General features: G+C 37.2%; 1 protein-coding gene across 5 annotated transcripts in view; it reads left to right on the forward strand.

Annotated features, from left to right (window-relative positions):
• Positions 1–14,456, forward strand: part of LOC139965096 (low-density lipoprotein receptor-related protein 2-like) — a 116,805-nt gene that overhangs the window by 42,556 nt on the left and 59,793 nt on the right. For all 5 annotated transcript variants that reach the window (XM_071967324.1, XM_071967325.1, XM_071967321.1 and 2 more), the window contains 12 exons: positions 235–372; positions 2,231–2,356; positions 3,453–3,578; positions 3,744–3,860; positions 6,416–6,541; positions 7,413–7,541; positions 8,858–8,987; positions 9,607–9,765; positions 10,600–10,829; positions 11,491–11,673; positions 13,140–13,289; positions 14,037–14,165. In XM_071967324.1, the coding sequence (XP_071823425.1) occupies positions 235–372; positions 2,231–2,356; positions 3,453–3,578; positions 3,744–3,860; positions 6,416–6,541; positions 7,413–7,541; positions 8,858–8,987; positions 9,607–9,765; positions 10,600–10,829; positions 11,491–11,673; positions 13,140–13,289; positions 14,037–14,165 (1,743 nt within the window). The remainder of the gene's footprint in view (positions 1–234; positions 373–2,230; positions 2,357–3,452; positions 3,579–3,743; positions 3,861–6,415; positions 6,542–7,412; positions 7,542–8,857; positions 8,988–9,606; positions 9,766–10,599; positions 10,830–11,490; positions 11,674–13,139; positions 13,290–14,036; positions 14,166–14,456) is intronic.

The following is a 14,456-nucleotide window of genomic DNA, read 5'->3' on the forward strand; positions in this document are numbered from 1 at the left end:
CAACTCCTCCTTGGTAGCAGTGGTGGTGGCAACAACAGAATTAGTAATACATGTTATGTTAGTTCAATGGTAGTTACTGATTTAAAAATTGTGACAGAAATTTACTACTATATATATATATGTATACATATATATGTCTATATAAATATATATGTATATATATATATATATATATATATGAGTTTTATTTTTTTCTTTTGTATTAAAAACTGTGATTTTGCTCGATATATGCAGCCACAAGGTACCCTGGAGGCCGTCATTGTTTCAACTCAGAATTTACCTGTAATAACACTATTTGCATACCAGAGACTGCAACCTGTGATTTTGTCGATGATTGCGGAGATGGAAGTGATGAAAGTCTACAAACATGTCGTAAGTCCCTTTGCTAAAATGTTGTTCCGTCACACCTTCTTGTTCCTAAATTAATATACATAAATTATTCAATATAGACTCAACTTATAAGCTGAGGAGTACAGAAGATTTCTTGCTGATACAGGCCTCGACGTGAACCGCTAGTGCTTAAACTTCACTACTATCCTGTAAGAATTCAAATTGAAATTTTCAACACTCTTCTTCACGGAGGCCCTGGCATGAACCTCTAGTGCTTAAACTTCACTACTACCCTGCATGAATTTAAATTTAAAATTTCAACACTCTTCTTCACGTTGTAAACTTTCCCCAAACCCTCTTGAGATGGAGTATGCTTCCGCCCCAACTAACAAAGCAGAAAACATCTTTTTGTTCTCTCATAATGGATAATCACCAGATAGCACCAAATAATCTTATGACTCTTAATTATTTAAGAACATCAAAGCAAAAGGGTTAATATCCAGTTATTGAATAACTTTTATATCCGCCTCAATTAAAACATAAATATCGGACAGACTAAGCACGACAAGTTGCAAAATATATCACCAGATTTCATCTAAGTACCCTTAATTAATCAAAAATTTCTCCCCCTCCCCCGGACGGCATTCACAAATAAACCTTGTGCTCCTTAATTAAGTGCTGTGACCACCAAGATTGAAATGTTTGGAAAGGCCACTGATTTTGTCATGTTGGAGACCAAAGTGAGAAAAGCAAGCGGTTTTACTGTGAAGTTTGTTCCAAAAACACAAGTTTACAATGAATGTTTATTTATGTTTTCTTTGTATCACCGATGATCATTCGGTGGAGGTTGTTACAGCTTTTTTTGGTTTCGATGATAATCGTAACCTATGCATTTATGATGGCGTATGTGTGGGTGTGTGAGTGCGTTTGTGACGACCCACTTGTAAACATGATATCTCAAGAAGGGAAGGTCAGACAAATTTAGTGTGTAGAAGTACCACATTGAGTACAAGAAGCCTATTGATTTTGGTGGAGGTCAAAGGTCATTTGGTCTCACCAGTGGTCAAATAGTGAAAACCTTGTAAACACGATATCTCAAGAAGGGAAGGTCGGACCAACTTCATATTTGATGTACAAAAAGTACCACATTAAGTACAAGAAGCCTATTGTTTTTGGTGGAGGTCAAAGGTCATTTGTGGTCACCAGGGGTCAAATTATGAAAACCTTGTAAACACGATATCTCAATATTGGAAGCTTGGGCCCACCTCTAATTTAGTGTGTAGAAGAACCACATTGAGTTCAAGAAGCCTATAGATTTGGTGGAGTTCAAAGGTCATTTGGGGTAATCAGAGGTCAAATTGTGAAACCCTTGTAAGCATGTACACCCTCACTTTACATTAGGTCAGATTCATGAAGAAAACTGCTCATGTTACATCATCGAAACCACAATGCATTTTTGCATTCTGGTTTCTTTTGTAGGACAACAAAAATATTATAAAACAATATGTTCTGAAAAATGGTAGTATTGTAACAAGGTCCTGTCTGCCAGGGTTCAATAAAAGTAACACAACATAAACACCACAGAGGATTTATAGCTCCTTCGCCGACACAATTTTTCCAAAACCAAATATTAGTGAACGTAGACTTCTTCTCTTCGGATTTGGCTTAACAAAGAGTAGTCCATCCGAGGAGTTAAACAATAACTATAAATGTGTGTGGTTTGGGGATATGGAGATGAATGTTATGACTTGCTGATAGTCAAATGAGGTTAGTGTGATATGATGGTTAGTGGCGTGCTCGATCTACTGTAGAATGAAGGAATGGAATGGGTTTTAGTGAATGACGAGATAAACGAATAGGGAGTAGTCACGAAAGATTGGTTTTCTGTTTTTGTTTTCAGATGGCAGGCCATGTGATTCTTTAAATAATTTCAGATGTGACAGCGGCCATTGTATTCCAAAGGGTTTCCTTTGTGATGGAAATATGGACTGTGAGGATGGAAGTGACGAGGATACACTAAATGCATGTAAGCTCTGTACAAATCTTTATGTAACCCAATTCATATGAACACCCATACACCCCCTCACACACATGCTGATACAATGAATCATCATGGCAGATCTTTAGGGTCAGTTGGCGACCTGGAATATTGTCTTAAAGTTGCGAAGAATTGAAAATAGCAAAGCAAAATACTTGGCTCTTCGATATATATGGAAAGGTTTGAGGGGGTTGGGGGAGGTGGGGGGGAATGGAGTTGCCTATATTGTCACTTGTTTCAGAAAGAGATGTTTACACACTTTTTTAAAGGATGGCTTTGGGCACCAAATTAAATTTGATAAGTTGCAGGCTGTTCAAAGTCACTGCTATAAGGCCATGAACATTGTACTGCTGTACCAGTTTTAATTTTTGAGAAATTACCCTTTAAACATCAGAGGCTAATCAATTAAAGCAGCTGCACTACAAAGTCTAACCAGGGAGTTGTTATGGAAACTACCTGTTCTAACAAACACACCATTATATCAGTTCATCAGATTCAATGCAAAACTCCATTGGAAAAGATTAAAGATGTATAAAATGAAAGATTTGCATTAACATTGAGAAGCTGTCATCATCAATTTTGCCTTAAAGGAGCATTCCAGACATTTAGCATGTTAGAACGGAATATCTTGAAGACCGTGCTAGCTATGGAAACTACACTAGCACTGAAATGTTTTTATATTCTTGAGTTGGTATCACATTTTGTTTCAAACCTACCTAACTCTTACCCAAACAAGATTGTAATTGATCACAGCAAGACTCACCTCTAGATGTTTTCATCAAATGAAGGTTGATGAAAGCCCTCATCAGCTTGACACTTTTCATGTGAGTGCTGTTGTATGCAAAAAGCAGACTTGTGAGTTTTCAAAAAATTTGGACTTATTGCTTCACTATTTGTTTTAAACAAAAATTAACTCATCAATCTGAAAGTCTACATTTTCCATGAGATTTCAGACTCGAGGTGCATCACATCATCATTGATGAAAGTCAACTCAAAAAGCTACTATAAGCTGAATAAGTCCTGTTTGTAATGAAAATTATGATTTGATTTGATTGTTTAAAAATGTTTGTTTTGTTTGTTAAAGGTGATCCCAGCAAACCAACCGTTTGTGGAGATGATGAATTTACCTGCGGTGATGGCGAATGTATTCCATTTGACGATTTATGTGATGGTGTCTCACATTGTCAGGACTTCACTGATGAACTATGCAGTAAGTGGTTCACAGTAACATACATATTTTACAATTTAACAATTCGGGACCTTTAATTCCTCTTCTTGAATAAGCATCGGCCATTTGAACCGGAAAAAATGTCATGAGAAGAAATCACAGAATTTGGAAATGCTAACTTTAATATTTGCTTCCTTTGTTCTTTAGTGACGGGAACCTGTGGACCTGAAAAATGTAAACAGAATTGTACTGAGATCGGCGAGTATTATGCTTGCTACTGTTTTACAGGGTACAGACCAAGTCAAGAATTACATAGCTGTTACGGTAAGTTTTACACTTCTATTGCCTCTTTTCATAACTTTTGAAGTGCCACTTTAAGTGTTATAAAATATACCCTAATTTTGCCATTTTTGGTTTCGATGATAATCGTAACCTTTGTAATCATGCGTGTGTGTATGCGTGTGACGCCCAGCTTGTAAACACGATATCTCAAGAAGGGAAGCTTGGACAGTTCTCATATTTGGTACATAGGAGTACCTTATTAAGTACAAGAAGCCTATTGTTTTTGGTGTAGGTCAGAGGTCATTTAAGGTCACCAGGGGTCAAATAGTGAAAAGCTTGTAAACATGATATCTCAAGAAACAAAGCTTTGATTGATTTCATTTTTGGTATGTAGATTGACCACATTAAGTACAAAAAGCCTATCGTTTTTGGTGGATGTCGAAGGTCATTTAGGGTCACTAGGGGTCAACTTGTAAAAACCTTTTCATAATATACTGTATCTCCCATCGTCCAGCCTATAAGTAGATGACATGGGCGATTTGCCTCATAAGAATAGGAGGGCCTATTGACAATTGAAAATGATCTTACGGGCATCCGTAGATTTGAATCTGAACTCGCGATAATATCCCCATTGACTTAACTGTGTCGCTAGAAGTCCTGAATTGCTATGTACATAGCTACATACATGTGTGTGTGTTACAGTGTCTTCCAAGGCTTGCTTGCAGACCATAGATATAAAAGTGCTAGAGCTTCTGCAACACTTGTCACTCATCCGTATGGATATTTTGCTAAAGAGTTGATGTGATTTCGATGGAATAGTGCACTTGAATGGCGAAGCATCATAGGCGTAGGAGCCTGATTTGATTTGGGGGGGCTGTAACGACTTGCCCGAAAAATATAACCAAAATTTTTCGCGCGCTACGCGCGCGAAAAATTAGGTAATGTGCTATCAAGATTATATGCATTCATCGGTTATTACATCACATGCCAATAACCGATGAATGCCTATATGACACGCACAATAAGACATTAAACGCGCGCAAAGCGCGAAAAATTTTGGTTGTATTTTCCCTGTTATTACCCTTCCATATTGGTTATAATTATTGGGGAAGTTACAATAATAACGATAATAATAATTTCACTTTAACCATTGAAAAACACACTGCAAACTTTTCTTCTTTCAGTAGGTGCCCGAAAAATTCTCAGCATATTACCCGAATTTTCACCAAACAAATGGAAAAACACATTGCAAACTTTTCTTCTTTCAGTAGGTGCCCGAAAAATTCTCAGCATATTACCCGAATTTTCACCAAACAAATGGAAAAACACATTGCAAACTTTTCTTCTTTCAGTAGGTGCCCGAAAAATTCTCAGCATATTACCCGAATTTTCATCAAAAGTTTTGGTTGGGGGGGCTGCAGCCCCCCCGCCTCTTACGCCTATGCGAAGCATGCCTTCTCTAGACAATATTTGTAGATCATTGGTACTTCTGGTTGGATGTAAGTTGCACAGGTACCGCGAATTTCAAAACATTTCTTGGCCAGCTGCCAAGGAGAAACTAGGTCAAGCACCTGTGAACTTGAGATTTGCTTTCACTTCATGGAGTTGGCTGTAATGTTGGCCTAGTTTTTCTCAATAACTTGTGAAACTACCATTGACAGGGTCCACAAGGTTGATATTTTGGGACTAGTTGTCAATGGGGTAAGGGATTGTTTCAAAACATAACAGTTATGTGATCCAATGTCAACAAAGGTCAGTCAGGGGTCAAAAACTAGTATTTTTGCAATAACTTTAGAACCAAATGTCCATCAAGGTTGGGAGTTGCACTATTGTAATACAATAGTAGACCTGCATTTGGGTGACCTTTGACCTCAGGTTGACCTCCAGTGACCTGTATTAGCTTCTTTCAAGTTGATTCTTTCAAGTTTCGTGGGCATATTCCAATCTAAATTGTCCATAAGTGGACTCCTCTGCAACCTTAATGTGCGAAGTTATTAGAGATTTGGTTTGGTTTGTAATACTTGGTGTGCGGATTCATAACATTGAGTACAAGAACCCTACTGTTTTTGATGGAGGTGTGTATAACCACGTATAGACTGACCTGTGTTAGCATGCCATAGTGTTATTGTAACAGCTAGTTCTGGTTATACTAACAAGCAGAAGTCTAGTGCACTGAAGTCATCGAAACCTCAATGCATTTTGCATTCTGGTTATAAAATAAAAAAGGCCCTTTTGTTAAAGGTTTATGGACACCTATGAACAGCGTTGTCTTAATCACTTTAATAAGCATAGAAATTGTGAAAATAGCTGCAACTTGGATCAAAGATTGACCATTTTTACAAGTCTTTTCTTAATTCTAGTTATATTGATGAAGACACATTAGCTAATTATGCACATTGTTGATGATGTGAGTGACTGCCTGATGTTCTGCTATTTTATTCCTTTCCACACACTTCAAATGTACTGAATATGCGGCAAATTGGCTAGGTGTCCTTAGTACTTTAATATAATTACCATGAATCTACTGACTCAGAGTTGTGCCCTCAGTAGGATGGAAATGTTGATTTTATTCTTCTTTATCTTCTTCTTACCATTAGATGTCAATGAATGTGAAGAGGCAAGTCCATGTATTCAGTTGTGTAATAACACACAGCCAGGTTATGAGTGTAGCTGTAATGAAGGGTTTTTTGCTGTTGGACCAAACACATGCTATCCAAAAGAAGGTAATTTGAAAAAAAAGAACAAAAATCATCTGTTTAGTATATAAAATCTACTTGAAAAACTAGATGCAGAGATGTGGATGGGATTCCTTGGTTGAAGAAAAGTTTAAAAAAGAACAATTGTAGCTTACAAATGAATGTACAGAGAGAGGCATTTTATTCTCATGAAACAGGATGAATCATAATTATGTAGAAGACAATCCATTAAATGTGCAAGAGGATATAATATTATGTATTAGCTAGGTGCTATGGAATCAACAGGTAAGTATTTTACCTGTGTATGTAGTAGGTATCCGCCTTTGTTAATATATCCCACCATCCATGCAACAGACTTGTAGTTTGAGTCTACAACAGCATGAGTACCAGTACAAGTAGAATACCCCTTGGTATGAGTACAATTACGAGTACAAGTCGCCAAGTAAAAGAACCTAAATCTGCAATAGTATCTATACTAGATTTTCCATACTATCTCGAGTATCAGTAGGAGTACAAATCTACAAGGGCAAGCAGGCGTACAGGCAACCATGCTAGAATACCATTATATAACTACCAGACTTGCAATAACCAGATCATCCCATTGCTAACATTATCAATTAGCAATCTTTACAGTTGTAACTGGTATAATTTTAAATGACTCATGAAGCAACATCATTGCAGGATAATTATAATGCAATGCACTTCAGGAGGTGAAAGACTGGGCAAAAGGAAGGAAGGAATTATTTGCCTGTGCATCTTGTTTGGAAGCTGTCAAATTTCCATCCTACACCCACTGTTTCATCTTGCTGCATTTCCAAAACAACTTCTCAATTTTTCTTTAAATCTACAAGTAATAACACTGTAACAGAAAAGAATTTTGTACTCTTTGTTTACATAGGGGAACCTGTCCTTGTCGAATCACTCGGAAACGAAATCAGGTTTTTTAATCTAGTTTCAAGAAACCACACAGCCACATGGAACCTGCCATTCTCATGGGCAAAGGCTCTGGACTATGACCCAGATTCAAGTAAGTTATAACTGATTACAGTATTAAAGGCTAGAAAGACAGACCTTGTTACATTGAGTACTCTATGTCTATGAGGTAAAATGTGAAAAGTAGGATGCTGAGGGGGCTGCAGCCAGGCTGCACAGGTTGTACTCTGTTAGGCTTCACAAGAAAGTTATGACTGATTACAGCATTAAAGGATAGAAAGGCAGTCCTTGTTACATTGAGTACTCTATTTCTATGAGGTAAAATGTGAAAAGTAGTATGCTGAGGGGGCTGCAGCCAGGCTGCACAGGTTGTACTCTGTTAGGCTTCACAAGTAAGTTCCGACTGATTACAGTATTAAAGGATAGAAAGACAGACCTTGTAACATTGAGTACTCTATTTCTATGAGGTAAAATGTGAAAAGTAGGATGCTGAGGGGGCTGCAGCCAGGCTGCACAGGTTGTACTCTGTTGGGCTTCACAAGTAAGTTCTGACTGATTACAGTATTAAAGGATAGAAAGACAGACCTTGTCACATTGAGTTCTCTATTTCTATGAGGTAAAATGTGAAAAGTAGTATGATGAGGGGGCTGCAGCCAGGCTGCACAGGTCTAACTCTGTCGGGCTCCACAATTTCACACAATAGGCACTGCAGGGTAGAGATTACCCCTATTTTTTTATACTTGGTTCATCCTAGCTGAGCAGGATATTACAGCTGCTGTACGGTTTCTTTTTGACACTGTGCCTAATTGTTTGTTGGAGTTTTCTCGGCCCTAAGAGATCTAATAACATGGGTAAATGATAGAAATACATACTTTGGGCTTTGGTAATGAGTTGGAGTTCTTTCTTAAACATACAGTGGGAATTTGTTTCTGTTTTTGTAACTTTGAAGAGGATAAGTCTCAACTTTGAGAGAGCTGCTACATTTTATGTCCAGCATCCCTTCTGGTCCCCACCATATGTGTGCATTGTTATTAAAGTTTCTGTTTCCATAGTCGTTAAGGAAAACCTGTAGATTGTGAAAGTACAATTCCAATACCGACATTGCCACTGAACACTCTTTTGTGCTTTTGTTTGAGAGGAGTGCAAGAGAATATTTCCTCCCATGAGAACTATGCTGTCGGCTGCACATTTAACCTAATAATATGATAGAGACAACTTTGCTCAGAATTCTTATGCAAATCAGGCTATGCTACATTATGAAATTGTCATGACAATGTTGTTGTATAGCTATTTCTGTACTTTTCTGTACTATTTCTTCTCCCCTCACCCCCCCCCCTCCCCCCTGAAACATGACAATAACTGATAGGAGAATTATCACTCTGAATTTGTGGTTTTGTTTTCTGTACACAGATACTCTTTTCTGGTTGGATACGGAATCAAATGTCTTGACTAGATCACAGTTGGACAATTACAATCCAACAGTCACCCACTTTATTCACGCCCACCAGCCAGACACCATCGCAGTAGACTTTCTAACAAAGTGAGTAACATAAAAAAACATTGTTGATTCTACCACCCACTCTCCCTCCCCCCCCCCTATTTATGTGCCAGTAAATTGTTATCTTTCTCTTAGGATAACTAGTGTACCAATTTAAAAATCATTTTTTTTAGGCTTAGTTTATAATGATTTCACACACACAAAAAAGAAGGAATATGGAATTTTCAAAAAAGAGTCTTTGGTGATGTTTAACAGTTTCCTTCAGAAAAATTTGTCATAATTTTTATGAAACAGCAAACAAGCTTAATTTAAATATAGTGTGCTGTAAAATATTGAAGTCATCCACTTTTGTCGGGCTGTAATTATACTGCATCTTTACATTTTGTGTTAGTGTTATTTTGGAAAGTATGTGAACCCTCAAAAAATTGCATCATACTGTTACTTTTGACATACAATATGACGTCTAAGAGCTGTGTGTTATACGTACTGTAGCCAGCTCTTTCATGCCTGTAATTTGATGAGAATAAAGTTCTGTACCAAAGTAAAGAGAGCCTTATCTATAGCTAGTTAACCACCAAGATTTAGTGCCTCCATCACCAACATATGCATTTTTTAATGACCTTTTCATCTCTTTATCTCTCCCTGTTGATTTACCAACCAGTAATATTTATTGGACTGACTATGGAGATCCGTTTGGAGGCATGACTTTAAATGATGTGCCTAGAATCTCTGTCATGAACTTTGAAGGAACTTATCAACTTACAGTGGCCAGAATGGAATTTGGAGTACCCAAAGGGCTTGCGGTAAATCCAAAAAGAGGGTAAGGCTATTACAAAAAAATGTTTACTGAGACTCTCAAAAGCAATCACGCAATAAACAATGACTAAAATGAGGTGCACTGTCTTACAAAATGTTGATACTGTTATAAAGGGTCATCATATTTGTTACAGTGTGACTAATAATAATGGTATGGTATGTTCATAATGTCTTACAATAGCTAACTAACCACTTCTTCAGTTTCATGGCATTGTGATCATTCAGGATTTTAAAAGGCACATTGTCACAAATTTTATGTTGCAAAGGTGTGCATGACGGTCAAGCCTGCCTTTAGATAAACAGTGCTCCTCAAATTCACTCGAGCATCAATAATTTGTTACTTGATAGCATAAACTACCCCATGTACTGTCATTATGATTCATCCTTTAGCGCACCTAATTAATTGACCAGCCACCGTATGATTGTAACTACAAGTGCTCTAATTGCCAGCGCTACATTCCTGTGTGAAGGCAAAATTGGCTTGACCCACTGAAACACTGTCTGTTTAATCATGCATTGTGCAGAGGAACTTTCAGTATGGCTAGCATCACAAACTGGGGTATATTTTCAATCTCCTAGCCTTTGACCAAAAACACAGGAATGGGATGGTATTTGCTATAGGCAGGGAAGATCGTAAAGTTTTGTATTGTCAGTGAACAGGCATCACAGTGTTGCATCTTTTCACAAGTTACATGTTCTAGAGTGTGTTGTTTGTACTTACAGATCAATAGTTCAATGCTGTTGGGTCAGCTAGAGGTTAGGCCAGTTATTGAACAAGCTTCAGGGCACATCGTCATATGTTAATACATGTTCTAGAGTGTGTTGTTTATACATGCAGATTAATGTACTGGTTCAACACAGTTGGGTCACAGGGTAGGCCAGTTATTGAACAAGCATGGATGAATGGAGATCAGCGACAAGAGATTGTAACTGAAGGGTTCTTCTCAGTGGACAGTTTTGCAATTGACTACAACCATAACGACGTAGTCTACTTCACCGACCTGCTATTGGGACTATTCTCCATGAATTATGATGGAAAATTTGTGACTTCCCTGAGTAGAAATTATGGTAAGTTTAAAGACAAATATGTAGAACAAGTCACTTAAAGGATACCCTGTTGATATGTGGAATAGTTGCTATCAACTTGTGAAATTCAACTTAAAGAATTTTCAAGTTTGATCAAAATAATAGTGACTAGATTTATATCAATATAGAAATCTGATATTAACATTGTTACAAAATTGACTCCAATATCTGCCTAAGAATTTCACTTCAATTTCACTATAATGAATAATGTATTTGCAATGTAGTGTATTGCATTGTATTATGATATTGCAGTGTATTGTATTGTAGAATACTGTGTTATATTGCAATCTATCATAGCATAGTTTATTATATTGTAGAGGGTTTTAGTTAAGGTAGGGCACTGTAGTGTATTTGCAGGGTATTGTGGTGGATTATAGTGTAGTGAATTGTATTATGTTGTAATGTAGTGTGTTGTGGTGTAGTGAGTTGTGTTGTATTGAGCTGTGTTGTAGTGTATTGTATTGTAGAGTGTTGTAGTGTAGTGTAGTTAAATGAATTGTATTGTAGTATGCTGTGTTATAGTATACTGATGTGCAGCATGAATGATTGAGGCTGACCTGATATATTCAGAAGGCCTTAAACGTCCAGCTCATCGCTATTAAGATCCTGTAAATCAGATATAATCACCTCCTTCTTCCATCAGATATCTTCCTACCAGTGCGTCTTGATGTATTTGGTAGTTTCATCTATTGGACTTCAGAAACTGATTTTTTTTCTGTATTTACAATGGACAAATTGGGGCGATTACCACCAGAGGTTCTCCAAGTAGAAACTTTCAATCCGCAAGATTTGAAAGTCCTTCATCCTCTGCGATATAACTTGGGTGGTTAGTATTTTTGTTTTGATCATGCTTCTCCTTCTTATTGCTCACCTTAGAAAATATGTTTTCTTTATTATTTGTAACTTTGGTAAGAAAAATGAATGTATCAATATGAAAATGTGTCAAAACTTAGGATGCCCAAGAGGTTCCAAAATGCAGCTGTTGTTGGAACTGACCCATCCCTTGTTTCCATCTCCTGCCCCAACACTCGCACAATACCCAAGTGATTTTATTCAGTAAATTACATGTCCAAGTTCCAGTGTACACATTTTGCCTTGATATTCTTGAACACTTTTTATACAGAAAATTAAAAAATATTTCATAGAAAGCCAATTTTCATCTGAAAGTATCAGAGCTGTTTAACAAGATATACAAAGTTGCATTAAAAATAAGCAACAAAAATTTGATCGGCCAGTATGCTTTCTTGCTTTTGTTTCAGAAATTGTAGATTATTTTTTAGAATTTTAGAGAGTCAATTGGAACTGTGATTGATTTAAAATTGAAGGAAAATATTCATCCAAACCTGGTTGTATTATATTCTTTTGTCCAAAATTTTCAGAAAGAAAACTTTTATTGTCAAAAATATTCAACACTTTTGAAACAAAATAGGTGAGAAGTGGAGGGGGAGGAATGAAATGATGTAATGTGTGCTTGTATCATACACATTGGAGATATATACAGGGATGTAAGTCTTCCGTATTTTTACGGAAATCCGTTTTTTTTTTAAATTCCAATAAAGTTCCACAAAATTGTACAAATATCAAAGACACAACGTGGCAAAAATGCCTGGCCTGTTGCAGCAAGCTAACTTCAATTTTCACTCATCGATCAACCAAAATACCATTTCCTGTTACACATCGCATTGCACTGTACAACATTGTGTGTGCCATGTGAACATCGTTGCATAGGTGCAAACTTCAAATCGCCATAGCTCATTTCTGTCGTTGAAAAAGCCTTGCCTAATTCACGTTGATTCGTAACTGCTGGTGTTCGACATAAGTTTCGGAATTAACGCTTGTGATATTTGTGAGCAGCTAAATCTATGGGATACGCATATGATAGTCGATATTCGTGATCGCTTTCAAATGTGAAACTTTTTTATTCCGGATTTCGCTGCAACGTATTCGTTACTTGGAGCTAGCCTAACATAACGATAGTTTGTAAGTAGTCAGAACTAGGGGTAGGATGTATTAGCGCTAATACTTTTGAGCTAGCCTAACATAACGATAGTGCGTAAGTATTCAGAGCTAGGAGTAGGATGTGTTAGGACGGCATTCCCCTGGTTTCTCCGAATAGTTTTCCGGTTTTTTTTTTTTTGGCTGCACTTACATCCCTGTATATATATTGGATGAGAAGAAGTAAACACTTAAAAAGACCTCAAAGTTTGACGTCATAGTTTAATGATCATTTAAGTATTGTGGTCCTTATTATTTGCTAAATATATTATTTTGGTTATTCTTGTCCCTTTGTAGACTTAATGAATCCTTGTGAAAGCCATAATTGCTCCCATTTGTGCCTGCCCACACCCACGATGAATGGTCTCAGACGTCGACAGAATTACACTTGTGCATGCCCAGATGGGTCCCATCTTTCTCCGGGAGACATTTCGAACTGCATAGAAGGTAAAACTGGGAGAGATGATATATTTATGCAGTACCACCTTGAAGGCCTATTCAAAGGGCCAGCTGCAATTTTCTATTAGTATTCCATGATCTAACTCTCACATTAGTCATGGACTGACATAGATTCTTAGTGAACCACATAGTGATAATGCGAGTGTTTATGTTTTTTGGGTTTTAAACTCCAGCGGCTGATTTTTTATTGCAAGTTGCTGTCGATGCTGGTTAGTTATTTCCAGCACTAGAACAGATACTTTTTAAGAAAAGTAATCCAGGTTTTTCTGGGCACAAAAATAAACAACATGATCCTCTCTCTCAACCCCAGTCCACTTACACAGGGACATTGGAATAGATACACATCATAGTACTTTGCATTCAACACTGGACCATACAATCAAAATAGGAAATGCTCAGAAGTTGTGTTGTTACATAATTGCGACTGTTGTTTAATAGTAATTTGAGGATAATTTATGTAAGATGTCATCACTAATAAATAGTTAGATCTCTGAAGATTGTATGACTTTTTCATGATATCTATTGTTCAAATTCATTACCAGACGATGATATTTTTCAATGTAATTTAATTATGCTACAATTGACTCCCTCCCCTTTCTAGATTTTCTAGTTTTTCTATCACCTTTTTATTCATGAATTCATTTTCCAATCACACTCTGCTGCCGCATTTGTTCCATAAGATAAGTTTCCATGATATGACCCATTCTTCCCCCGGCCATGTATATTTGCTCTTAGGACCAGGACCGGCGTGCACCGGTGCAGAAAACGGAGGCTGCAGTCATATCTGCTCGACTTCACAAGGAGAAGCAATCTGCACGTGTCCCCCTGACCTAGTGTTATTCAACAATAGAAGAGTCTGTGTTGGTCAGTATAATAATATTATCTTTATGATTGTTGTGTATTTGAGCCATCATGATCGATAGTGAACTGTTTGAACAAAGCGAGTTTCAAGTTCTCAGACATCATTTGAAAACATTCACCACATCATCAGAAGAATTCTATTGTTAATGGAGAATTGTTAAGTGTTGAGATTAGGGTAAGTGGTCTGATTGTAAAACACAACTGTGTGTAAAGGTGGTTTGGGGGGGAGGGTGTTGTATGAGTGTGAACATGTAGAGGGGTGCTGGTCATATGCGTGTTTAATACATCATATAC

The sequence above is a fragment of the Apostichopus japonicus genome, chromosome 23 (assembly GCF_037975245.1).
Source record: "Apostichopus japonicus isolate 1M-3 chromosome 23, ASM3797524v1, whole genome shotgun sequence".
Lineage (NCBI taxonomy): Eukaryota > Metazoa > Echinodermata > Holothuroidea > Aspidochirotida > Stichopodidae > Apostichopus > Apostichopus japonicus.